Genomic DNA, 27,662 nt, shown 5'->3' with positions numbered 1-27,662 from the left:
TAATACTGCTAACTCAAAGTTACCAAGAAGATTTTAAGCACCTCCGTATTTTAATGCAATTGAATTAAATTTTGTATGTAAATGAAATTTAGAAACATGACCACATTAAGTGAAACTTACAGATTGCAGCTCTTTAAAGTTTAACATATATTCCTAAAATACTACATGTAGTCCAATGCTACAGCATAAATAATACAATTTCCATTTAGATAAATAGTATCCATATCTTTATGGAAAATAGCCCAATATCCTAATTAATATTTAATATTCAATCAAATGTTGTAGAAAGCAAAGAATTTTTAGTATTGTCCAAAAAAAGTAACTTTTTTGTTTAAAAAAAAAAAAAACTTGTCATAAGAATATGAAGAAAATATGAGAATCTATGTACTTAAGTCAGGTGTAAATGAACTAAGAAATAAACCTTTATATATTTTTTACAGTTAAAAATGGTTTATGTTGTTCCTAATGAAAGAGTATTTCTGGAAACCCATTACTTCTACCACCCCCTTTGCTTACAGAAACAGAACAATTTTATAAAGGAGAAGTGATGATATTATCACTGTGGTAAAAAAAATTTTGCTTAAAATTCATACATTACAGAAAACCAAGCCATCATGCAGCTCAAATTAACAATAATTCATAAGTTAAAAAGTTACAACCACCATGCACCAAGTATAGAGAAGTAAAAAAAAATTATTTTAAATTCTTAGAGGAATTTGTATTAAAGAATTCTAAAGCCTTTTTTTAAAAATGTAAAATACTTTTTAAAAGAGTAGCTCAAAGTATAGGTCTTTCATAATTGTCAGATTCTGATACTGTCAAAAAGATCACTTTAGCACATCTAAAATCTAAAGTATTCCCCAAATCCTAGTTAATCCAAGGATAAACAACCAAGTGAATCCTAAGCATTTTTGCTTAGGTCCAGGAAAACACAATAGCCATACTTACATCGAATTAGACCAGGAAAGGCAAATTTTATTTCATTTACACTGAGCTGCAAAGAATGATTTTAAAAATTAACTTAGTATTATGTCAAAATCTACTATGAAAATCTTACCTCCGGTATTAAAGGTGTAGGTTTTTTCTTATCCAGAATTTTTGGCTTTAAAATTACTTTCTCCACCTCCAACATTCCTATTGGTGTGTTTGGCTTAAATTTAATGGGGTTGTTTTCAGCTGAGAGCAGATCAATTGTGTGACTTGATGGATTTAAGTGATATTGTGCACAGAGGAAAATCAACAAGTCCATCATAGGTTTACTGTAAAACAAGAGTAGTGCTGATCATGGGACAATTTCATTACCTGTTCAATTTATTGTTTCAAGCATTTTTTTCTAGGGCCTCCGGGGAATGGCAAACCACTCCAGTACTCTTGCCGGGAGAATTCCATGGACAGAGGACCTGCCGGGCTACAGTCCATGGGATCACAAAGAGTTGGACACCACTGTGTGACTAACTTTCCTTTTTTTGCTTATCTTCAGCAGATAAAACAAGCCTACAGAATACTGTGAAAGCTGCGTAAAAAGCTAACCAAAAGAAATTATATCTAAGCAGACAAAATTATAATAGTTTAAAAATTCTAAGTAGTATTCAAGAAAACTTGGATCCTTGTGTTGGTTTAAAAATTCTGTATATTTTATCTGCCAAATTGTCTTCATATCATAGATTTCAGGAGAAGGAAAAGATCTTTACCCAAAAGCAGTCACTTAACTTAGCAGATGCTCCTTTACAATGTCATCTGGAATATGAGCAATCTTTAGCTTACAAATTGGTTCTGATAAGAACACAGTATTGTCACTTTTGGTCTTTGGAAAGCATAGAATCTATATGAGGAAGCCCACAAAATCCTAACGAGAAGTGTCATACAGACTTCTTAATTCATTCAGTTCAGTTTAGTCGTTCAGTCGTGTCCGACTCTTTGCGACCCCATGAACCGCAGCACGCCAGGCCTCCCTGTCCGTCACCAACTCCCGGAGTCCACCAAACCCATGTCGATCAAGTCGGTGATGCCCTCCAACCATCTCATCCTCTGCCGTCCCCTTCTCCTCCTGCCCTCAATCTTTCCCAGCATCAGGGTCTTTTCAAATGAGTCAGCTCTTAGCATCAGGTGGCCAAAGTATTGGAGTTTCAGCTTCAACATCAGTCCTTCCAATGAACACCCAGGACTGATCTTATTTAGGATGGACTGGTTGGATCTCCTTGCAGTCCAAAGGACTCTCAAGAGTCTTCTCCAACACCACAGTTCAAAAGCATCAATTCTTTGGCACTCAGCTTTCTTTATAGTCCAACTCTCACATCCATACACGACCACTGGAAAAACCATAGCCTTGACTAGATGGACCTTTGTTGGTAAAGTAATGTCTCTGCTTTTTAATATGCTGTCTAGGTTGGTCATAACAGCATTTAATATCCCTAGGCACTGGCGACAGGGTACAACTTTATGGCATACCTTCTCTCATATACCCAAAACTCTGCTAGATGGACTAGACTAAGTGTCAGCAAGCTACAGTCTGCAGGTCAAAGTGGGTCCACAGTCTTTTTTTTTGTAAATAAAAGCTTATTGGCAAACAGCCAAGCTCATTTGTTTATATAATATCTAGGGCTACTTTTGTGTTATAATGACAGATTTGAGTAGATGTGACTGACTGTAGGGCCCGCAAAACCTAATACTTTTTTACTAATTGGCTCTTGACAGAAAAAGTTTAGGGACTCTTGTGCTAGACAGTGAAAAAATAACCAAGTAAATGTATGATAAAATTTCAAACAGTGATTAAGTGTTGAACACTAAGAGTAATACAGAACCTATTTCTACATGGAATTGCTAACTCAACTTGAGATTCAGAGACACTTAACTTTTTGCTTCCCTTTCCACAGATTCCAACTGCTGACACAGACTTGTTTTCATTCACTTCATCTCCCTTCTTTCTCCCACATACAAGTTGTACCCATTATACATATACCAAGAAAAATAAACAGAATTGTATGATCTCAAACTCTTTCCTAATCGTCAGCATTTGAGGAAAGCATACCAAAAATTCTTTTGTATTATGTGCTTTCTGCAAATGTCTGGAGGTCCTAAGCTGTTAGCTCATACTCAAGACTGAGGCAATAAAATACTGTCTAAAAGTCTTATTTTTGTGAACTGAGGTTTACAGGTTGATGGGCTTCACTTGAGGGTAATCAGGTGGCCAGCTTTTTCCTCCCCCCCAATGGTAAATATAAATGCCAATAAAAGATAATTCTCCAATTTCTTGCCTACATTATGAACAGCTATCAGTCTTATAGAAACTTGACAGGGAAATGAGACTAAAAACCTCACTGTCCACTATGCTATTTTTAATTTAGTACATCTGTTCCCTTATGCACCCACCCTAGTCTCCTAGGTGGAATTCCCAGGTCTGTAGCCTCTCTGGTTCAACGTTTCCAGAGAGGAAGTATCCTGCTGGGGAAGAATTAGTTGTCTGACATTCCGTGGTCCTGAGGTCAAATATTTTATACAGATTTTCAAACCATCCCCTGGGTTCAGCTCCCTACCCAACCCTCAGCTTCTGCGGTTGTTGCCCATTCTTACGCCATTCCACTTGTTATGGGATAAAGAAGCATTTTTCATAATGGTGCACTCACTTCCCTTCTCTCTCCCAGATATTAGTTGTACCCATTATATATATGCCAAGAAAAATGAATAAATAAAAAATAAGTCCCTCAATAAAAAAAAAAAAATAGTCATCTGTAGTATGTTTCAATCCCCAAATATGTTTCCTATGTCTTTAGTAAAGGCTTGCACAGTAATATTTAAGAGTTTTATTTCCTTCTCTTGAGCTACCTAGTACGTTCATACATAAATTTTCTATAATTGCCCAAATTTTGGCTTTGGATAGTACACACTCAATTTCATCCAGAGAAAGACTAGCATAATAATACTGTTGAAGTTCATTTTTTGGTAACAGTGCTCTATGATAGCAATTTGATGCTAAATACCAATTCTAGATTTGGAAATGGTACTTCTTTCCCTGATAGTAAATAAAGTTAAGAAGGATTAGGTAATGTCTAAATAAATACAATATAATTATAAATACAAAATATTTATACAAAATAATTATAAATTACAATAAATTGTAAATCCTTATACATATAAGCTGGAAGAGGAGAGAATTTTCAGTGCCAACTCAATGGAGACATGTCCACTGTGGTCTATGAATAAATGGTGTTATGTTCAGATTATATTTCCCTTTCTCTGTGCCAGTTAATACATGTAAAAACTCTAAACTTTATACTTCATACATCTTTTACTTGTTAAATGTACAGTCTTTTTAGAATCTCTGCCAGAAATATACACTAAACATTAACAAGACAAAAACAGTGATTAGTATAAAGTTTTGTTTTTGTTTTGTTAATCTTATGTTTATGCTACCATTTTTTATCTTTTAAGGAAAAAGATACTTTAAAAACTTTTTAAAGAACAATTTGACACTAACTCTTCTGATATACTTTAATGAATTATTGTATTTTTATCTGTGATATGCAAATTTTCTAATTTAATAAAGGTGATGGAGAATGGGCCAAGAATATAATAATTACAGCTTATTCCTTTAGTCAAAGTGGTCACCTATAATTTGCACACTATACCAGATTTCACAGCAAAAAAGTTGCATGGTGACTAGAACCTTATAATTCACTACGTAAATATTTTCTAATAAACAACTCTTGGAAAAGCAAATAAAAGTTACAGATCTTCTTTATGATCTTATTCTCTCACTCTATAATTACAGTTTCAACTTTTACTTAATAATTCCAGAGGCCAGTTCTCTCTAGAAAATATTTGTAGGCAGATAAAAGCAAAAGATCAGTAAGTTCTGTAACAGACAAAAATACACAGGGATTTGATACTGCCTATGATAATGATATTTCAAATTTCTGGGCACAGAATTGAATTTTCAACAAACTTGCTCAACCGTGTTCAACTCTTTGCAACCCCATGGATTGTAGCCCATTAGGCACCTCTGTCCCTGGAACTCTCCAGGCAAAAATAATGGAGTGGGTAGCCATTCCCTTCTCCAGGGGATATTCTGGACCCAGGGATCAAGCCTGGTTTCCTGCATTACAAGCAGATTCTTTATCATCTGAGCCACCAGGGAAGCAAATCGGACTTTAAAAAAAAAAAAGCTATCCATCTACCTTATTCCTTACACTAAAGTAAGCCTAGGCAGACCACTGTATAAACATGAGAACATAATTCTGAGGGAAAAAACAGAAGAGAAATCCATCTTCATGTAGTTCATGTTCTAGAGCAGGACTGTCCAATAGAACTTTCTGCAATGATGGAAATGTCCTGTATCTGTCTTGCCCAATACAGGGGCCTCTCACTGCATGTAGCTGTTGAGCATCTGAAATACACTAAGCTAGTGGACTAACGAATTGAATTTTTCATTCCACTTACATTCAATTTGAATAGTTTAAACAAACATGTGATGAATAACCACTGCACTGGACTGTACTGGCTCTACTGCATTGATTCTCAAAGTGTGATTCACAAGTCAACAGTATTTGTGTTACTGAGAACTCGTTGGAAATGCTAGTTCTCAAGCTTCAGTCCCAATCCTTGAATTAGAAACTCTGGGGGTGAAGCCTAGGAATATGTGCTTTGACATGCACTCCAGCTGATTCTGACACATACTATGGCTTTCCCACCAGTGATCTGGAGAGAAGATAAAGAAATGAGTATATTATATGGTATAATGATAAATGCTATGATGAAAATAAGGAAGGAGATTAGAAAATGTCCTAACTGAAAAAAATGACATTAGAAAAGAGATCTGAACGGCAAAAGATACTGGTGAAATAGCAATCCCAAGCGGAGCTGACTAGTGCAAAGGCCCTGAGGCAGAAGTGTGTCCCACGTGTTTAAAGAAAATCGGAAACCAGCCTGCTGGGGTGAAAGCAGTAGATAAGATGTTAGAGTGATTATCTTATAGAGCTGGAAGGCCTGGTGGAAGCCTGGGATTTTGTGAAGTGAGAGAAAACCACAGAAGGGCTGTGAGGAGTGATAGGATCTACATTACACTTTTAAAGGATTATATCCTGATTGCTGTATTCACAGTGGTCTGGGGGAGCAGTTACAAAGCTACTGCAAAAATTTAGGCGTGAGATGGTGGTGGTTTACATTAGTCAGATTTCAGATGTATTTCATAAGGTGGTGAAGGGATTAAATCTAATGTGGGAAGAACGGGTATAATGGCACAAGAGACAGAAAGAGGAGACAGGACTTGCCTGGTGGTCCAGTGGCTAAGATGCCGCGTTCCCAATGCAAGGGGTATGGGTTCAATCCCTGGCCAGGGAAATAGATCCCACTTGCTGCAACTAAAGATCCTGTATGCCGCAATGAATACCTAAGATCCCAGGTGTTGCAACTAAGACCCAGAGCAGTCAAATAAATAAATTAAAAATAAAAAAAAAAGCGAGAGAGAGAAGCTAGCCAGTGGGAAGAGGGAGACACTACCAAATGGCAGTGTTGCTAAAAGGACCCTATAGAAGGTCTGAAATGCTCATTGAAGTGATTTGGTATGTGATATGCTTACTAACGTCTCCCCAGTGACCCACAAACCATTGTAATGGTCCTGGTAGCTTTGAGAGTGGTTAAATCAAGGACAGAAAGGACATTTCAAAAAGTAAGGGACTGAAAAATAAGAATCCAAAGTTAAGACATAAAGTCCAAGTCAGAGGTGGCTTCAAGAACACAAACCCTTGGGAATTTACAATAATATTATAAAGGGTATTTATGAAACAAGGGTTCAGGCCAATCTTTCAGAGACCTAGAAGAGCAGAATGATCTCAAGATGTTATCTGGGTGCCCCTATACCTAGATGAGAACTCCTCTCTAGCAAGTCAACCTATTAGGAGACTCTCTTTCCAGGACCTAATAAAACACAGGTCAGCGTCACTGAATGGGGAATTCATAGGAGCCAATGATTATTTCTCTCTTAGGTAATTCTGCTTAAATATCCATGAGCTCAAACACACAGCAGACAATATGCATTTGAGACTGCTGTTCAGTGTCTGATGCCTGAAAAGGTGAAACTGTCAAAAGGAGACTCACATGCTTAAAAAAAAAACACAGAGGTGAGAAAGCGGTTTTGATTTTTGTTTTTTAATTAACAAACTTGACTAGTAGCCTTGGTGCATCTAAAGACAGTACACTTAACATAGAAGTGGGGTATAAGCATTAAGTTGGACTAAGACTTTTTCCAAAATCAGCCTCAGAGCAGTTCGACTGCTTGAAGTATTTAATTAAATGCTCAGCATTTGGCCCTAAAAGCACAGAAGAGATGACCCTGACCTAGCCAGTTCTGAGGGTGGGAATTACTGACCATCTGGTTCTACCTTAAAGGAGCTGTAACACAAGAAAAGCAGGACACTAAATTTTATGCAGACCCTGCACACAGTGGGACTGCTTTGGGGATTAACTAGTCACTTTGTGACTCTTGAGTATAGTTTAGAATTACCTACCTGGATGCCAAGTTACTTCTACCAAAAACAACAATTTTAGTTTGATGGTAATTATCCTAAGCGGATGTACCTAACAACCATTGTCTGAAAGGTTTAAGCACGTGATCACCATAGTAAGGACACTTGTTTTCCTATTTGCTAAGGTGGGAGCACATGCCAGCAATCCACCTGAAGCCCAAGCCAAATAACCAAAAGTTGAATAGGATTGGCTGAATTTGATCACCACTTCCTCATTCAAACAAGAAACAGTCTTTTCCTCCTCTATATCACCATATTACTTTGAATTTTGGCTTATTATTTAACAAAGTCTGCTTTGCACTATTATTTACAGATTTTTTTTTTTAATCTTGTAAAATAATGACTTTCTAGAGAGCGGACTTAAAAAAAAAAAACAACTTAAAAAAAAAAAAGAAACTCTTCTTTGAAACAGAAGAAATCCCTATGAGATTTCCCACTCCATTTTGAAATAACAATCCTTTGTATTAATTTCATATCTAGTATCTCCTTTGAGTTCACAACCACCGCAAAAGCTACTTCCACTTTATGAAGAAAGAAACTGTGGTTAGAAAAGTGACATAAACAGATTATAAAGAGCATAAATAGAACTGGCTGCAGTCATAGTGAAAATGTCCTGACTCCTAATCCAGCTACACTTTAGCCTCAGGATCACACGCAAGACTCAGCAGACGGCTTATAACAGGTTACCTGCTATCCACTGCAGCTTTACTTCAAAGATTGATGGCATCACTAAGTAACTGCCTGAAATCCTCCAATGACCCTTCCTGCATTCATGGGACATATGAAGGGTAATCTTGTCCTAGTTTTATTACCTGCTAGATAAAAGAAGACTTCTGCTTTGAGACTTTAAAGATCCACTTAGGTATTAAAAATGAAAGTCAGGATTCACCAAACAGCTTTCAGATCAGCTCCAACAACTACCTAGGTGAATTTCCAAATCTTAGCAGTGCTTAAACAAGTCGCTTACCAATAGGGTTGCTATGTAACTGATCCACTCTGGACACGTGAGAATGAAAGGAGGTTAGTAATTACTCTGGGCTAATAGGTACAAACAGGGACTGTGATAAGAAAATGAGGATGCATGATCAAAGTACTTTTTATGACCAGATGGCTTTCAAGCATCTGATAAGGGGTTGAGCGCAAATGAGTAAGATTCTTTCTTAATGAGATTCCTTAAATCTACCCTAGTATCTAATAAGGTATATTTTACTCATTCTCAGTAAATCCTCAAAACTGAGTTGAGTTGAATTGGTTCCAGCTGTCCCTGACAAATGTATACCAACAACCCAATTAAACTTACTGATGACAGTATAGGAACTTTTAGGACATTCTCCATTGTTACTGATGTTTATCTTACGATAACCCACCTCATTCAATAACGAGTTCAGGAATGAAGCTAACCCACCTAGTTCAGAATGAGTTCAGGAATGTCCATGTGCCTGAAATGAAGTGGATCAGGTACATAAAACAAGAAACCTCATCTCAAAGTTGAGAGTGCTTACTGAATTATGCAATAGGAAAAGGTTATATACCACAATGTTAATAGTTGTAACTGGTCTCCTTAATCATAACATGGTGTTTTAAGGTTGTTTTTTTTTTTTTTCTGGCTTGTCTGTATTTTCCCACTTTCTATAATAATCCCCAACCACTGCATTTATCAGGCTTCCCTGGGCTCAGCTGGTAAAGAATCTGCCTGCAATGCAGGAGACCTGCACTGTTCGATCCCTGGGTTGGGAAGATCCCCTGGAGAAAGAAATGGCTACCCGCTCCAGTATGCTTGCCTGGGAAATTTCATGGACAGAGGAGCCTGACGGGCTACAGTCTATGGGGTTGCAAGAGTCAGACACAACTTAATGAGCAAACCAATCACCACCGCTGCATTTAGAGTCATAAAAAATTAAAAATAAAATTAAGGGTCATTGTTGCAAGGTGTAGATTCCAGGAAAGGAAAGGGATGAGGGTGGCCCTTCTAGGAACCACACTTGGAGGGTGTTATTGTTAGTATTCAGTCACCCTAACAACCAGGAGAGCCATCAGCCAACAGGTGCTTATGTGCTGCCTGGCTCAGGGCTGTGGGGGGCAGTACTGAAGCCTGGTGTACAGGCAGGGGTGTTACACTTACATAATTTAACAGGTAATATTCCAACTTTTATTTAGCAGGTGTAGTTGAATAAGTATCTAAATCAAAATTTAGAGCTTTCTTATGGAGCTCAATGGAAATGACCCTGATGCTGGGAAAGATCGAGGGCAAGAGGAGAAAGGGGTGATAGAGGATAAGACAGTTGTGGATGGCATCACCGACTCAGTGGACATGAGTCAGTGGAGCACCCAGGCTTCCCTGTCCATCACCAACTCCCAGAGCCTATTCAAACTCAAGTCCATCAAGTCGGGGATGCCACTCAACCATCTCATCCTCTGTGTCCCCTACTCCTCCTGCCTTTGATCTTTCCCAGCATCAGGGTCTTTACCAATGAATTGGTTCTTTGCATCAGGTGGCCAAAGTATTAGGGTTTCAGCTTCAGAATCAGTCCTTCCAATGAATATTCAGGACTGATTTCCTTTAGGATGGACTGGTTGGATCTCCTTGCAGTCCAAGGGACTCTCAAGAGTCTTCTCCAACACCACAGTTCAAAAGCATCAATTCTTTGGCGCTCAGCTTTCTTTATAGTCCAACTCTCACAACCATACATGACTACTGCAAAAACCATAGCTTTGACTAGATGGACCTTTGTTGGTAAAGTAATGTCTCTGCTTTTTAATATGCTATCTAGGTTGGTCATAACTTTTCTTCCAAGAGCAAGTGTCTTTTAATTTCATGGCTGCAGTCACCATTTGCAGTGATTTTGGAGCCCAAAAAAATAAAGTCTCTTACTGCTTCCATTGTTTCCCCATCTATTTGCCATAAGGTGATGGGACCGGAAGCCATGAACAACAAATGGAGTTCAATGTGGTTGTGCCATGCAACAGATTTTCAGCAGTGTGTTTTTGAAATCTATTGCCCTATCATATAATGTATTTACTACACATCTGTCACTTGACATTTTTCAGTAAATATAAGAATGATTCTGAAATTCTAAAGTTCTTCTGAGATCCACACCACTTGCTATATTACGGGTTTAGGGGTGGGGGGTAAACAAAACTGACCCACATTAATCCAGTAAAATCTTGTTATTTTTTATAGTTCTATTTTCTTCCAGTAGGTGGCACTGCAGTTCACGTAAAACACTCCTGAGTTAGTTCTCTGACCCACTGGGTACCAGTCAAAACTCTGCTCATAAAGGTCAGAGATATGAGGTGACTTGCTTGAGGTCACATAGCAAGTTATGGAATAAACTGTAGAGCCCAAGACTTCTAATGTCAAGTTCCATGCTTTCTTTATTTGTGTTTTCACTCCTGATATTCTAAGATTTGCTCATATCAAAACAAGTCCCTATTTATGGTATTCAGGACGTAAAATATCACAAATTACAGGAAAGAGAATAGGCTAACAGACATAGAGTGCTCTCCCTGTAGGCCAACAAAGAGAGTTAATATCAATCTTTTATCAAATTTCCAAATTAAAACTGCTTTTAAAATGTCCCCAGAGGAAAAAGGAAAAATATTTATTCAATGAGAATGACACCCGACTATAAAGCAAGGACATAGAGTGACGTACAAACATACCCGCATATTTCCTTTTTCACTGTAGTATCTATCAAAGTTTAACCTATAAGCTCATTTTCATTAAAAATTAACTTTTCCCAAGCACTAGTAGATACCACCACATATGCTATTGCATAGCGTGGCATTTTCTGAGGAGCTTAGCCCCTATGAAGCTTGCCTCTAACAACAATATTCTTTAATGTTCACTTTTAGCAAGGCCCAGAGCTGCTTTGCCTGGCGAAAAAGATTGTTTACTTGACCTGCACACACACAGACTATATATATATGCATATATATATACACACACACATACATATACATACACATATACCTGTACTTCCTTCCTTCAATCCAATCATCTGTAACAACAGGGCAAACAGAAATGCCCAAAGTTTTCATGCTGCCACTCAGCTATCTTCAACGTAAATGAAGGATCACAAAGGCAAGATGACAGACATTGGGTGACTTTTGGTCACTAAAGAGGCAATATCACTAAGCTCTGATACCAAAAGATTGGTAAGCCTGTACAGACAGCTCCTGATTCAGGATAACAAGTTTTTAGTTTGCCCTTGAGCATAAGTCTATTACCATCTCCAACTTTATTGTGTTCCCTAATCTGAATAAGCTCTTCAATGAAAAATCAATGTACAAACAAGATAATGCTGTGTGTTACATTCTCAAAAATGGGACTTTCTGAGCATACCTCTGTATGTGGTGCATGAGAACAAAGGGGAACTTTCTAAAGAACTTCCCCAAGAAAACATTTTGAGAAGCACAATTTTTCTGAAAAGTTAAACAAAGCATAAGTTTCTAAATATTTATTTCAGGCTCATATTGACATTGTTCTTCAAAGGAAACATATATAAGTAACACCATTGAAATATGCAATACAAAGAATATTTAGGCAAATTAAGAAGAAATGGCCTCAAAATATTAAAAATATTAGCGAGCCCCTTCATAGTGACATAATGAACTTTGATTTATTAATTGGTAAGAAAACTTTATGCCCTTAATTAAATTACATAATTTAAATTACATAATTTAATTAAAATACTCTTCCACTGTATACTCTTCCACTAAATCCCTGTATCGTTTTGTTGAAAATTGTCTTATTCCATTTATGGTAACAAAGCCAGGAAGAAATTTAAGTTATCTATACCATGGCTCTGCATTTTAGGTAGCTAATATTCTTCAGAAATAGAATTTTTTTTTCTATATTTTTGTTTTTCTTGTTACTGTTAAACATTGAATTTTTTTTTTTTTAAACAATGGGCCAGCAATTGCTGCAACCTTCAAAATATCCCAAATCACACTCAAGATAACCTGAACTGCCCTCTAAAATATTTGGAATCACTCCTAGATATCCAGAATCATACTCCTGAAATATTCAGAACTGCACAATCACTTTTAATCATAAAGAATTAATATAAAAAATTAGTCATAGTGTTTTCAACTTGAGTCATCCCTGAGTGATAAAATTATTAGGAACAAATTCTAAAATCAAACTCCCTCATAAAAATACTGATATAAAACAAATTTTACTCTCAGAAAAGTTTTTCAGCCCCAAAGAAAATTTAAAAAGCAATCAGAATTTGGGGCATTCTTGCCTTGCTGTCTATCTGAGAAAATATCTTTATTTAAGAGATTCTGGGAAAGCTACTGAGGCCCATCCAATTGCTTCTTCAAGATACAATATTTGTTACCTCAGTCAGCACATAAGATTTTAAGGAGACAACATCTGAATTTACTAAATGTCTACTACACTGCAAGAAACTGTAAAAAAAATAAATAAATAAGAAGAAGAAGAAAAAGAAAGAAAATAGAAACTATGATAAGGACTAAGAAGAAAAGTCATGACCCCTGCATGGATGTTTTGGTTTGTTTAAGAAGATAAGACACACACACAAATTACAGCCTGAGATAATGTATGATAACCATCAATGGTATCAAGTGTCAGAAGAGTTTGGAAGTTAGAGGTAAACAGTTCTTTCTTGGGAGACCAGGGAGCCTTTATATAAGAAGTGTCACTTGAGCTATATTAACTGGATAAACGTGGCTGGTATGGTACTCAAGATGGAAGGCTTTTTTAAAAAATGTGAGAGTGGAAAAAGCAGAGTATCTGTAGAAGAAAAGAGTCGTGTGGCTAAAGCTGAAGCTATTCAGAGGGGAGTAAGTGAAGGAAAGCCTGCCTAACTTCAGAGAAGAAGTCAGGCAGGGCACCTCATGTCCAGGCTTAGTAGCTTGGACTTCCTCACTTTGGTGTTGAATTGCCATTCCCGCAGTCTTTTATCATAGGGAGTGCCACAAACAGAGGGGTGTTTTAGTCAGATTACCCTGAGGGTGGAGAATGAATGGAGAGAGCCCAGGGTTAAGAAAAACAGCTCTCAATAGAAAATGGAGGAGGCCATTATGTGCCAGGCACTGATAGTATTTCATTTAATCCCCAAAACAATTCAGTTATAAAACATTTTTATAGATAAGAAAACTGAAGCAATTCAACAATAGTTGGCAGCCCAGAAACAAAAAGCTGACTGGTGGAAAATTACTCCAGTTTAGGAGCCTGGGAGGCAAACAGGATAGAAGGTCAAATGGGTGCAGAAAATCTAGGGTCCTTGTAAGTACAAATATAGTAGAAATGACCAATGAAGAATTCAAGTCAAATATGAAAAAAACATGCAGCAATTGGAAGAGACATCAATTAGACTTAAGGAGGATGAAGAACAACTCCAATTTAAAAAGTGGATAAGCTAGATTCAAAAAAACTGTGTAAGTGGAAACCCTAAAATCTCACTTTTGAAACAGTTTCAAAGTAATAAGATACCACTGTCCACTTGGACAGGGGAAGTAGACTATGGACACAGTTTTCCAGAGTTAAGGAAACAGAAGGAAGTTAGCTTGGTGTAGCAGGTGGGAAAATCTGAAGCAATTACAATGGGTTACAGGATAGAGAGGAAACCTGTGATTCTAATACTGAAGTCATTGAGGTTAAAAAAAAAAAAAAAATCTAAAGAACCCAGAGGGCTTAATAGTAGAGAAGATGGCAATATAAACAGGTGACTGGTACATTCAAGAAGAAATTTTGAGTACTGATGAAACCAGTTATCTGTCAGCATTAGTGAAGAACTAGGAAAAATAACTGACTTAAAAAAATTACCCTGAATTCAGGGAACACAAGAGGAATTGCCTTTACATTACCCAAGCCACATCCACTAAAATCATTATTTTCAAACCAGGGTAATGGTGTGATTTCAAGGGTTAAAGATGATACAATGACCATTGTCTCTAACTCACAAGATGCCTTCTTCACACAGAAGAGGTGGAAGCCTACCAAGGTCAGTCACAGGGTTCCCAACCTCTAAAACATGATTCAGTGTGTCATCTCCAAAACTACTTTCAATACAAAACAAATGGCAAAGTACAACTTACTTGAATTCAATAAGCAATATACTATGTATTGTTGGCTAATGCTGAACTTTTCTATTTTCATGTACTTTCAATAATTCATAAAGTTGTACATAATCTTAAGGATAAATCTCAAAAGTAATGTATCCTGAATGAATTTCTTCTAGATAAAACCACATTACAAAAATGCAATACCCAATCGATTATTTACTTATTCTTTCATTCTACAAACAAATATATATACATACACATGCAACTAAAGGTCAAAATAGCTTCAGTTTCTAAAACAGTACCCCTGATAACAAACAGGTAGTTAAAGGTGGAAGGCGGAACAAGACCAAGTATACAACTCATGTAACTTTCCTTTCAAAATGAACTTTTGAACAACTTTTGAACAATAAACAACTTTCAAAATGAAATGGAAAATTACACTTGGCTGCATTCCATTTTTCCAGTTTTTATTCAGGTATTAAAAATATCAGTCTCCTAAATCACATATTCCCTTCTTGCTGGGTTAAAGTTTAATTTTCTGCTTCTATTAAATTTATCTACATTTTAATAAATTCATTAAATCATTCAATGATGTAAAAAATCCTGCTAGTTTTAAAGACAGATTTATCTGTTTGGATAAACAAGAGAGTATCTTTTAAGAGTAGCTAACAAAGCTTCTGCAAGTCAAATTTGGAGAAGGAGCTTAAAAAAGAAAGAATAATTTGGAAGCGAAGGGCAGGAGTTTTCTTATGGCTCTCTGGCTTGCTTTGTAAGTTTGACTTAGAAAATCAATAAAACTGATGACTATTCTTCTGGAAAAGACTATTTTTTTTTTTTTTTTAATTTTTTTATTTCTTTGGCTGCATTGTGCAGCATGTGGGATCTCAGTTCCCCCACCAGGAATTGAACCCTGGTCCCTGGCATTTAGAGCACAAAGTCTTAACCCCTGGGCCACCAGGCAAATCCCTGGAAAAGACTATTTTTAAAAAAACTTAGTAAATGATGAACAAAATGTAAAATAGTTCCAAATTTCAAGAGTCACTTCACTAGGGTTGTGGAATCCATGCATTTGATATTTACAGCATTGTCAGGACAATTTTAATACCTCTTATAATCTACTTCTTTTTTTAATAGGTAACTAAACTGAGTGATGAATAACATATCTGTCAAAGAAAAAAGAAGTCCAAACAGAGGGTTTCAATTACAGAAGAAAGAGAAGTCCTGGTGTTTCACTCACTCCACCGTACCTGCCATTAACAGTAGTAGATTTGATAATATCTCCAGGTAGAACCACCAAGAGTTCAATGTCTTTATCTGTCATGTTCTCTTTCTGATCCATGATAAAAGCAGAAGATTCTACAGATTCATCAACTGAAGAGGCATCAAGGCATTTGGTCTCAGCTGGAGGAAGTGGAGCCTTGGCTTTTGGTTTTCTCCTAAAACAAAAACAAAACACAAAGAATAAAGTATACGTGTTTTAAAAATAACTTGCTAATAGGACCTCATTTAATAAAAACACAAAATGTGTGTATGCTTTTTCACATCCAGGAGAAATGCACTAAAATATTATACCTGTTAGCTTACTAGGGATGGTAGAATTAAATTTTTTTTTTGCCTTTTTAAAAATCAGCATATTTGTTTGTTTTCAACAATATGCTTGCATTACTTGGCAATACCAACAAACAGGATAACAAAGAGATTTGATATCGGCCTTCATTAAATTCAATTAATGTGTGTTCACTACAGCAGGCAAAAGTATTGCATTTTGTTTGATGGAATGAATTATCAAATTCTTACTGTCCTAATATCTCATTTCCATACCTCCTACTAGCCCTTACTTTCATGTCTTTCATTCTGCTTTTTTCTAATGTAGTATATTCTGCATCTTTATCCAGATTAAACTCTACCTATGCTACTAAATCTAGCTGCAACCACCCTCCTCCCACCGCCTACATCAATGTGAGGTGGCACATATCTTACATGGCACATACAACAAATTACACAAATGTAATTTTTTTTTTCCATTTTTCCCCCCTGGAAAATTTCATCTCTCTGCCTACAATTATTACTCCCTGTAAGAAAGAAGTATGCTATATTTCCCACTGGGCTTACTAATGAACAGTGAACTGCGATTGGTTATTTGTTAAATTATATGGAATTTTCCAGGCTAGAATACTGGAGTGGGTTGCCATTTCCTTTTCCAGGGGATCTTCCTGACCCAGGGATGGAACTTGGGTCTCTAGCATTGCAGGTGAAGTCTTTACCAACTGAGCCACGAGGGAAGCCCCCAAAATAAAAAATGTTACAAGTAATTATTCTAATAAATATGTTTCAGTGTCACTTACCAGGACAACCCCTTAACTGATTTATAACAGAAATAGTAGTAGACTTTCTGCACAAGACCAATTCAATGATTTGAGGGATTGAAAAAAATGAGACATGGAAATAAACATCATAAGTACATACATATATTTTCTAAGTACTGCAAATTAGAGCTTTTGAAAATGTTACTTTTTACCTTTTTTATTGAAATATAGTCGACAGATAAGATAATGGACATATAACATTACACTGTATCATGTGTACTACATAGTGATTTGACGTTTGCATATGTTATGAAATGATCCTAAATCTAGTAACCATCTGTCCCCATACAAAGTTATTATAATATTACTGATCATATTTTTTGTGCTATTAATATATCTTATATCCCTGTGGCTTATTTAAAATGGGAGATTTGTATCTCTTAATTATGGGCTTCCCTGGTGGCTCAGTGGTAAAGAACCCACCTGCCAAGCAGGAGATGTGGGATCAATCCCTGAATCAGGGAATATTCCCTGGAGAAGGAAATGGCAACCCACTCCAGTATTCCTGAATGGGGAATCCCACGAACAGTGGAGCCTGGAGGGCTACAGTCCATGGGGTCTCAAAAGAGTCAGACCTGACTTAGAGACTAAACAAAAACAAATCTCCTAATTTCCTTCACCGATTCTTTCCCATCCCCAGACTGATTCTGAAAGAAAAAATACTTCTGCTTTCTATCCAGAAAAATATAAATTTTAATTTCTCCCTCTTTCCATTCCTAGGCAAAAACAAAAACCATAAAGATAAAAGGGCTTCTCTGTAAGTAAATATGTAACATCCAGTCATTCAGTATTTTCAAAACTTAATGTCTCACAAACCTAAGCACCTTTATGCACTCAGCATCATGAAAAAACAGAAACAAGGTTCCTACATTAATTTTCTAAAATAATAGAACTTTAATTTTTAGGAGTATAATTGCAAAGTTATATTACACTTTAGAAAATATTCCTTTTACAATAGTGACAAAAATGAATTTTTAGGAGTATTTCAGTAAATATAACAAGTTTATAAAATTTCTATGAAGAACAACTTTATCCAATTTCCAAATGTTTTTTAATCTATTAAAATCGACTGCTCATCTATTCAACAAACATTTACCCTGTAACTGATAATCATGTAGCAGATTCAGCTAAACACTGGGGATGTAAAGACTGTGACAGCCAGAACCAGTTCTCCTACCCCGAAAAGGACTGATAGATACATGCAAAATTAGAATAAAGTCTGATGACTCTTCTAGTACAGGTATGCAGATGATACAGCTGAAGCTCATAGGAATAGAAGCCTGTGTAGCAATCCAGAAATGTTTGACAGATGAGAAACATGAGTTGAGTTTGGAGAATGAATAGAAACTCACAGGAAAAGACAAGAAATAATTGATATTTTAGCAGGGAAAAGCAAATCAAACCATGAAAAAAAGTGGTACTTCTCAAACTTGAAGAGTTTGGTAAAATTCCACAGAGAAGTCAAAGGAGAGGAGAAATCAGTAAATCAATGAAAAAGTTTTTATAAATAAGAGAATTCAACAAGGTGGCTTGGCACAATGTGAACATGCCAACATGTTACATAGCCCATGTAAACATAAGCAAAACCTAGTCAAAGTATAATGAATGAGAAAACTTCTTTTACAGTAGCAACAAAAATAAAGTTTAAAAATTATTATAGTAAATACAACAAGAATTTTGTAAAATCTATATGAAGAAAATCTTAAATGCCAAATATTCAGCTTGGCTCTTTCCCTTCGACTCCAGATTTATAAATCCAATGCCTACTTGACATCTGGACTCAGACGACTGACTGGAATCTCCAACTTAATTTACCTTCCAATTCCTCATCGCAGCTCCTCCAAACCAAACAATTTCCTCTCTAGGACTTCCATCTCAGTAAATCATAATTCTTTCAGTTGCTTGGGCTCCAGATCTCCTCTTTCATACACATACAATCCAATAATTCATTGACAAATTCTGCCAGCTCTATATTATAAATAGACCCAGAATCCATCAACAACCTTGACTACTAAATAACTCTGGTCAAGTTGCTCTTGGTCTTCCCGTTCCCAACCCTGTCACTTTACACTCTATCCTCAACATAGCAGCTGGAGTGATCCTCTTAAAATGTTAAGTCTGGTCACAGAACTTCCTTTCCCACCCTTCGATGGCTTCTGACCTCACCTAAAACAAGATCTAGAGTTTTATCATCTGTCCATCCTTACCCTAGCCTCTCCAAGCACCTCTCCCACATTCTTCCCAGGCTCACTGCACTCCAGTCCTGTGACTCTTGCCTTTTCCTTGAACACATTCAGGACGGTTCATACTCAGGCCTCTTTAAGGTCTGTCCTGACCTTAAGATAACACCTCTATTTCTCTACTTTACTTTTGTCTGAGGGCTTATCAGCAACTAACATACTTACTTATCACGTCTCCTTCCATTAGTAATTAACCCCATGAGTACAGGTCTTGTTTCCACTGTCTAGGGTCACACATAGCAATATTGCTAATATGTGAAATCTCTAGAGCAATGTCTGCTACATAGCAGGCACTCATATTGCTAAATGAATGAATTCTGTGAATACTTCCCATAAGATGAGGTACCTAAGCATATAATTGAGAAGGAAAAAAGTCATACCACTAAGGTACATCAGAATTAGCTGTGCTGGATTTTAGAAACTGATGATGTTTTATTTTTAAGAAGATGAATATTGAAAAGTATGCAGTAGCAAGGGATATTAGCAAGGGATAACTGAGAACTTTAGGGCTTTAGAGGAGTTTCATGAGAAAGGTCAGATGACAAGTCCAACTCCCTACAGGCACAGAGGTAGAGCGTCAAGAACAACCTTGCGCACAGTGAACCTGGCTTTCAAGAGAGGTGGTACCATAGAAGGTCTAATAGGCACCGCCTTCTACCACAGTCACCTCCCTATCCCCTGCTTTCATCTTTGAAGGTACCTCCCCCTCTCCAAGTGTTCCTCCTTCTGGTCTCTGTTTGAAGGCCCTCCCTGTTTCCCCTGCATTGACAAATATTATCTATCCTTTGAGCTCCAGATTGAATCACAATTCCTCGTGACATTTTCCCTGTCTATTGCATACTGCAATGAATTCTAACAGTTTTAATGTTCTGTATAGAAAAAGCAGAACAAAGCATTTGTTGAAATATCTTTTACATGGAACATCTATTAAGAACATCTCAGTGTTCCCTATGACTATAATAAAGCATTCATATAATATATAATAAAATTATATAATATATAAATAAAATATTCAATATATTCATATTAAATATAAGTATGTAATAAATGTTGTTATATAAATATATAACAATATTTATTATATAATAATAAAAACAATATATATTATATAATGTATAATAAAGCATATTGAGAATCAAACCAAGATCCTTCCACAATGAATCAGAAATCCAACAGGGAAGATGCAATATGTAGGTAATTAAACAACAAATACAAAGAAAAAAAAAACATTTAACAGGTAACCTTGAAAATTCAGAGCAATGAGAGCAAGCTAAAATCCTCTGTGAGGGTGAGAAGGTGGGTATCAAGGTATACTTCAAAGAAAAAAGAAAAATGACTCAGTTTGTGAAAGAAAAGTAGTACATAGGAGGTAGAGGCTGTAGGTTCATCTATGCGTTAGTTCCCAACTGCAATCCAGTTGCATTAAACTCAGGAATGTGTCTATCTAAAGTTTGCTCACTATATCCTGTAGTCTAGTGAAAGGAATACCACACAGAGGCCTGGATTGGGCCTGAATCCTACGTAGCTTTAAGACTTTGTTAACTTACTTGACCTTTTACTCACCAGCAAAAATTTTTTAAATGCCTTTCACTTACTCACATACTTCCCAATGTTTTAAATGCTTTAGTTGAGATGCTTTGTAGTGATAACAAAATTAGGTTAAATGTCACCCAAAGCCAACGTATAGTAAAAATAAAGTTTTTAGCATAATCTAAGCATAGGAAATTCTGGTAAAGAGAGTAACATGTCAACATGCAATAGCAACTATCATTTATGGCTTATGAATGCTAGTTTTTATTAATATATTAAAATTACAGTACCATAACTGCCATTGAAATCCCTACACCTCTTTTAAATAAGAATGATGGTTGAGCCAGTTTTCCCCTCTATGGATTTCCACTTAAGCTCCTCTTCACCAGTGGCCTAGATTGACTGTTTTGCTCCTCAGAGGCCATTACTTTCAACAGTAATAGCAGCAAATTTTATACAAGGATAGTAGCTGCTGCTGCTGCTAAGTCGCTTCAGTTGTGTCCAACTCTGTGCGACCCCATAGACGGCAGCCCACCAGGCTCCTCTGTCCACGGGATTCTCCAGGCAAGAATACTGGAGTGGGTTGCCATTTCCTTCTCCACTACTAAAAAGATATTTAAGATAGACATATTTTCTATGTCAAGGCAAAAATCCATTAATCGAGCCCTAAAAATAACAAGCCACAGTAAAATTATTGCTTAAGCATTGTTTTACTCATTGAAATGATAGAGACCAGCTCTTCAAAATAATTTCTTAGTGTGTCTCCCTGGGTTTAATAAGACAAGGGAAGATTATTTTAAACAAAAATCTGTTCCAGTGGTGAACATAACACTGTGCTATGTGCTTGAGGGAATGCAATTAAGTGCCTTTTCTTGATGAGCCTTATAGCTAATCAAAGTGAATATATCAAAGTGGCTTTAAAAGATAAGCAGTGATGAAAGGCAACATGGGGAGACCCAATGCATTTTATGACTCTTAACAGACATTTCTCTGGTCAAGGTCACCAATCACTTTTGTGTGTTCAAATCTATTTGTCTCAGTCACATTTGAGTAAGCTCCTAAATTCCAATAAGGACACATTTCACAGCTGCCCAACCCACCTCTGCTTGGAATTCTCTTCCGTTTATCTCTTTGTGTAACAACACAATCTACTGTTTTCTTCTTTACTGCCACTCCTCAGCCTCAATGCCCTTAGAAGTCTCCTTGTCTGATTTCTAAGTATTGGGCGACCCCAGGGTTTCTTGTCTGCCCCCTTTGTCTTCTCTTTCTACAATCCTCACCCCCAAGTAATTTCATAAACTCCATGGCTTTACACACCATTTACAAGTTGATATCCCTCAAATTCACATCTCCAACTCTGATATGTTTACTGAGTTCTGACTTACATGCCCCCAAATTTCATGGTCTTCTCCACTGAAAAGTCCCAAAGGTATCTCAGAATCAAAACTCTTGATTCTCCTCTCTTCCCCCAATTCTCATCCAACCCTTCCCCAGGATGTCCCATCCATGTAAAAGGCTCCACACTAACCACCTTGTTAACTCAAGCAAAAATTCTGGGCATATTTTGATTCTTCTCTATTCTGTTCTATTTTCAATCCATTATCAAGTCTTGCGGGCTTTTAACTCTAAAACATAACCTGAATCTGCATACTTTCACCAGCTTCTCTGCTACACCCTGGCAATTAAGCTATCATCTCTTGCTTGGACTACTCCAATAGCCTCCTCACTGATCTCTCCCCTTTTCCTCTTGTTCCTTTAAAATCTCCTCTTGTCCCTTAAAATCTACTATTCTCTGTAGTCAAGAGGGATCTGTTAAATATGTAAATCAGATTACATCACATCTCTGACCCTTCACTGGTCTCCCAAAGCATTGAGAAAAACCAAATCCTGTCCTGATTTACTAGCCCTAGATAAGCCAGCCTGCTGGTTTTCAAAGTGTGATTTTAGAATGGCAGCTGGGATCTTGTGAGAAATGCAAACTCTCAGGCCCTACTCTAAGCCTAAATAATCAGAAACACTGAGGGTAGAGCCCTGCAACACACCTTTGACAACTCTCCCAGAACTCCTGATGTAAGTGAATGTCTAAGAAATCACTGAGCCACCCCATGTCAACGTCTGAGCTCCCCTCTGATTGTGTGTATGATAGTTGCTCAGTCATTTCCAACTCTTTGGGGTCCCATGGACAGGAGTCCGCCAGGCTTCTCTGTCCATGTAATTCTCCAGGCAAGAATACTGGAATGGGTTGCCATTCCCTTCTCCAGAGGAGCTTCCCAACCCAGGGATGGAACCTGGGCCTCCTGCACTGCAGGTAGATTCTTTGCAGCCTGAGACACAGTGGAAGGCCCTGGGAAGCCACTCCTACACTTGGCCACAGCTCACAGTGTAGCTCAGCCTGGCCTTCCTTCCTTTCCCCCATATCTGAGGGTTTGTAGAGCTACTCCCTCTGCCCCAGATGCTTTTAACTACAGAACTTCAAACTACCTGTGCCTTCAACTCTTTCAGATATCAGATCAAATATTAGTATTTCCTTGTCATATAGGGATTCTCTGACCACTCAGAAAGGGTACCAATTCCTATACCCATTCATCTCAGCCCAATCTTCACCCAGTGGCACTCAAATTTGACAACAGAATAAACTCACCTGAGGAGTTTTATAAAATGCCAATGCCTGGGTCCCCTGCCCAGAAATTCCAATTTAACTGGCTACCAGGATTTTTTTAATCTCCCCAAGGGATTTGAAAGGGCAGCCAAGTTTGATAACTACAGGTCTAGTATAATGCCTGACAGATAGTAGGTATTCATTTAAAGTTAATGATTTACATCCCTAAGGACTTTGCAGAGTCTGAAACACCCCCTGAAGGTTGCTATTTAGGTCAATTAAGTTTGTGTAAATCAAGAAGGTCTTAGTTTCAGTGAGGGTAACAAATTTTAAAAGTAAGCCTGAAGTTTAGCAATAAATTTTCCAAATTTAAATCTTCGTTATATTTTTGCTTCCTTTTCTCTGAGAAGGAAATTCCTTATGAAAGGAAAGAAAACATAAATTTCCCTTGATATTTTTCACTAAGTTACAATTTATACACAGAAAAACATAAAATATAAATGGATACATTTTTATATATATGTGAATGTGGAATATGGAACCATCACACAAAGATTAAAGTAGGTAAATGTATCTATAAATTAAAAATTAAATATTAAATTTCTCATATCTGTCCCATAAATGTTGTTGCAACTTCAGCTTGTCTCAGGGTTTTCTAAATATCTTATGTGGGATGTTTGTTTTATGCACAGTTAAGAAAGTCAAATATCAACAAGAAGAGAAATGAGGAAAGCCTTTAATAGCAAAGAACATATCAATGGAGGAGATACAAAATTCATCAAAACAAATGAGCAAAGTTGAAAAAACAGACTTGAAAGCAATGTAAACAGTGAGTCAAAAGACAGTCATCGCATTAATTGGTCACCCACTGTGTCCTTCAGTGCTATAGAAAGAATCTGGGTAGATTAAAGAAATACCGCATGAGGTCCTTTGACACTAGTAGTTTAAAAATGAAATGAGTCCAAGCAAACAATTTCAAAGATATCCTAAATGGGCCCTACAAAACTAACTTAACTGAAGCTTATCTAGTTCTAGGAACTGTGCAAATGTTTTACATAGATAATCCCTTAACAAATGCTATTCCTTTTTGAAAAAAATTAGTATCTTATTAAATTCTTAAACAGTATAGAGATTAGTAGGTAATTTTTTTCAAAATAAATTGTAACTCCAAAACCATGACCCATTGCTCACTGGCTACCCCATTCACTTTGTACATTAGGCTTTTGCTCAGTAATAAATGTCAGTAGCAACTGGGTTTAGCATCATTTACTGAAAGCTTCCTTTGAATTTCATATTGTTGCCTTGCAGGCAATGTACATGGAAAAGTTGATGCAGTTTATGAAAATTAGTCTGAAAAGGTGAATAAAAATGTGATTGACAATACAACTTAAAAATTAAAAAACAATGGGTAGAGAAGACTACACAAAACTTCTTGGGCTTCTTAATAATTAAGTATAAAAAGCCTTATATATTAATATTTCCACTTTTTCAAAAGAGGTTACTTATTAAACTTAAGGCAGAAAAATCATCCACAATTGGATTGTTTTATGGACTAGCTTCTCTGAAATAACAAAATATTAAAATTAAAAAAAAAAATTTTACCCCTAAAAGGAAGTTAAAATGTTCTTAGTTTGCAATCTAGATGTTCTTCAGTTAGGTCAATGGGTAAATAAACTATGGTACATACAGACAATGAAATATTATCTTATCATTTTCACTTTTTCCACTAAAAAAGAAATGAACTACACTGTCATGAAAAAAACATGGAGGAGCCTTAAATGTATATTACTAAACACAAGGAACCAGTCTGAGAGGGCTGTATCTTGTATACTTCCAACTATATTACATTCTAGAAAAGGCAAAAATATGGAAAAATGAAAAACACCAGTGGTTGCCAGGTGTTTTGGTGAGAGATGAATAGGTGGAATGCAAAAGATTTTTAGAGTAGTGAAAATACCCTATGTGATACTGTAAAGATGAATACTTGTCATTATGTTTTTCTCAAAACCTGTAGAATTGAACTTTCCTAGTGGTACAGTAGATAAGAATCTACCTGCCAATGCAGAGGACATAGGTTCAATCCCTGGTCCAGGAAGATTCCACATGCCATGGGGCAGTTAAGCCCATGTACCACAACCACTTAAGCCCATAATCCTAGCGCCTGTGAGCCATAACAAGAGAAGCCACCGCGTAGAGAAGCCTGTGCACTGCAAGAAGAGTAGCCCCTCCTCACTGCAACTAGAGAAAGCCCACGAGCAGCAGCAAAGACCCAGCGCTGCCCAAAGTAATTTCTTTACAAAAATCTGTAGAATGCACATCAAAAGTGATTACTAATGTAAACTATAGACTTAGGTGATTATAATGTATCCATGTAGGTTCGTCAGTTGTGACAAGGGTACCATTCTGGTGGAGAATGTCTGTGTAGGGGCAAGGTTATATGGAAAATCTGTATCTTCTGCTTAGCTTCGCTGTAAACCTAAAACTACCCTAAAAGTATTAAGTGTAAAAAAAAAAAAGAGTTCTTAGTTGAAATGTTTTCTTAATTTTCCAAAGGAAGCTAGGTAAGGAACTGAAAAACATTAAATGTGGATTAAATGTGGATATTATAATTATTAAAATATATGCACATATGCATATTAAACAGTAGGAATATATATGTCAGCCAAGCAAGCACACTGGTAGACTAACCAACCCTAAAATGAGAGCATAAGATGCTTTCGAATCATAACCTCAATAACCTACTCTCAAATATGTACTTTTTGGTAAATACTAAACAGCACTTAGTCATTAGTCTCTGTTAAAGTTTTAAATCTATGTTTGGGAATGGTGTCTGTTGTCATAAGCCATGTTCAAAGGCATAACATTCACTGCATATTGATAAAGAAAAATCCTAGGAATGAATTTTCCAAGTTAAGTTTCCTAGCTATAAGCTTTGTCAAATACTGGCTAGAAAAACTACTTAGAAACACTGTCTCAGAGTTTACAAAAATTAACCTAAAATTGATCTAAATGTAAAATATAAGATTATAAAATGTTCAGGTCAAAACATAGGAGAAAATCCTTGGGACCAATGCTTAGGCCAAAGGATCTAAGACATGACAACAAAGATGCAATCCAGAAGATTTTTTAAAATATCAGTAAACTGAACTTCATCAAAAACTAAAGCCTTTTGCTCTGTGAAAGACCAAGTTAACAGGATGAAAAGACAAGCCACAGACCAGGAGAAATTATCTTAAGACACATAGCCAACAAAAAGTCATATTCAGAATATATAGATAGTTTTCAAAATGCAATAGTTAAAAAACAAAGAATCCAATCATTAAATAGGAAAAGATTTGAACACTTTGCCAGAGAGGAGGAAGAATGTCAGAGGCACATGAAGATGTCTGACACTATTGTTCATTTAGGGAAACGCAAATTAAAGCTATGATGAGATACCACTGCCCACCTAAATCCAAACTACTGATAATATCAACTCCAGACAAGAATGCAGAGAAACTAGATCTTTCATAGATATCTTGAACAAAGTGAATGCAAAGTGGTATGGCCACTTTGGGAAAGAGTTTGGCAGCATAATATGAAACTAAACATATGCATACCACTGACCCAGCAATCTCCTCCTGGGTATTGACATGAGAGAAATGAAAACTTCTGTTTGCATAAAACCTGTACATGAATGTTTATTGCAGCTCTCTTCATAACAAACCCAAACAGGTAACAATCCAAATGTCCTCCAACATGAAAATGAATAAACTGTGATGCATCCACACAGTGGAATACTACTTAGCAATAAAAAACAAGCCTTGATACACATCATCTCAGACGATTTCAAGGGCATTATGCTGAGGGGGGAAAACCAGTCTCAAAAGGTTAAGTACTGTATGTTCTATTTATATGAGTCTCAAAGTAACAAACTTATGGTCATAGAAGACAGATCACTGGCTGCCAGGGTTGGAGGCAGGGTGTAACCATTAAGAGTAATATAAGGGAGTTCCTTTGTGGCGATGCAACAGTTCTGTATTCTGCTTGTTGAATGCCACACAAATTTACACATGTATGAAAATTTCATAGAATTATAAATCAAGACAAATTTTTTAAAGTAAAGAATGCATTATTGTACCAAAGTCACTTCCCTGATTTTGATAACATACTATGGTTATGTAAGATACTATTATCAGGGGAAGCTTGGGGGAAGGCAAAGGGAAACCTCAGCATTATTTTTGCAATTTCCTCCAAATCAAACTATTTAAAAATAAAACTATACACAATTTCATTTACAATAAAATTATATCTAAGGTAGAGAGTCTCAAAATTCAGTGAGCATTAGAATTATCTAATGGAACTTGCTTTTAATACAGATCTAAGAGGGCCC

The 27,662-nt window shown here is 36.5% G+C and overlaps 1 protein-coding gene across 1 annotated transcript in view; it reads right to left on the bottom strand.

The window, feature by feature from the left end:
• Nucleotides 1–27,662, bottom strand: part of COBLL1 (cordon-bleu WH2 repeat protein like 1) — a 166,083-nt gene that overhangs the window by 53,531 nt on the left and 84,890 nt on the right. Inside the window, exons 3-4 of the mRNA XM_043894107.1 lie at nt 15,803–15,991; nt 1,058–1,259 (exon numbers count right to left, since the gene is read on the bottom strand). Of these exons, the coding sequence (XP_043750042.1) occupies nt 1,058–1,259; nt 15,803–15,991 (391 nt within the window). The remainder of the gene's footprint in view (nt 1–1,057; nt 1,260–15,802; nt 15,992–27,662) is intronic.

Source organism: Cervus elaphus, chromosome 33, assembly GCF_910594005.1.
Source record: "Cervus elaphus chromosome 33, mCerEla1.1, whole genome shotgun sequence".
Taxonomy (NCBI): domain Eukaryota; kingdom Metazoa; phylum Chordata; class Mammalia; order Artiodactyla; family Cervidae; genus Cervus; species Cervus elaphus.
This window is presented reverse-complemented; position numbering and strand designations above follow the sequence as displayed.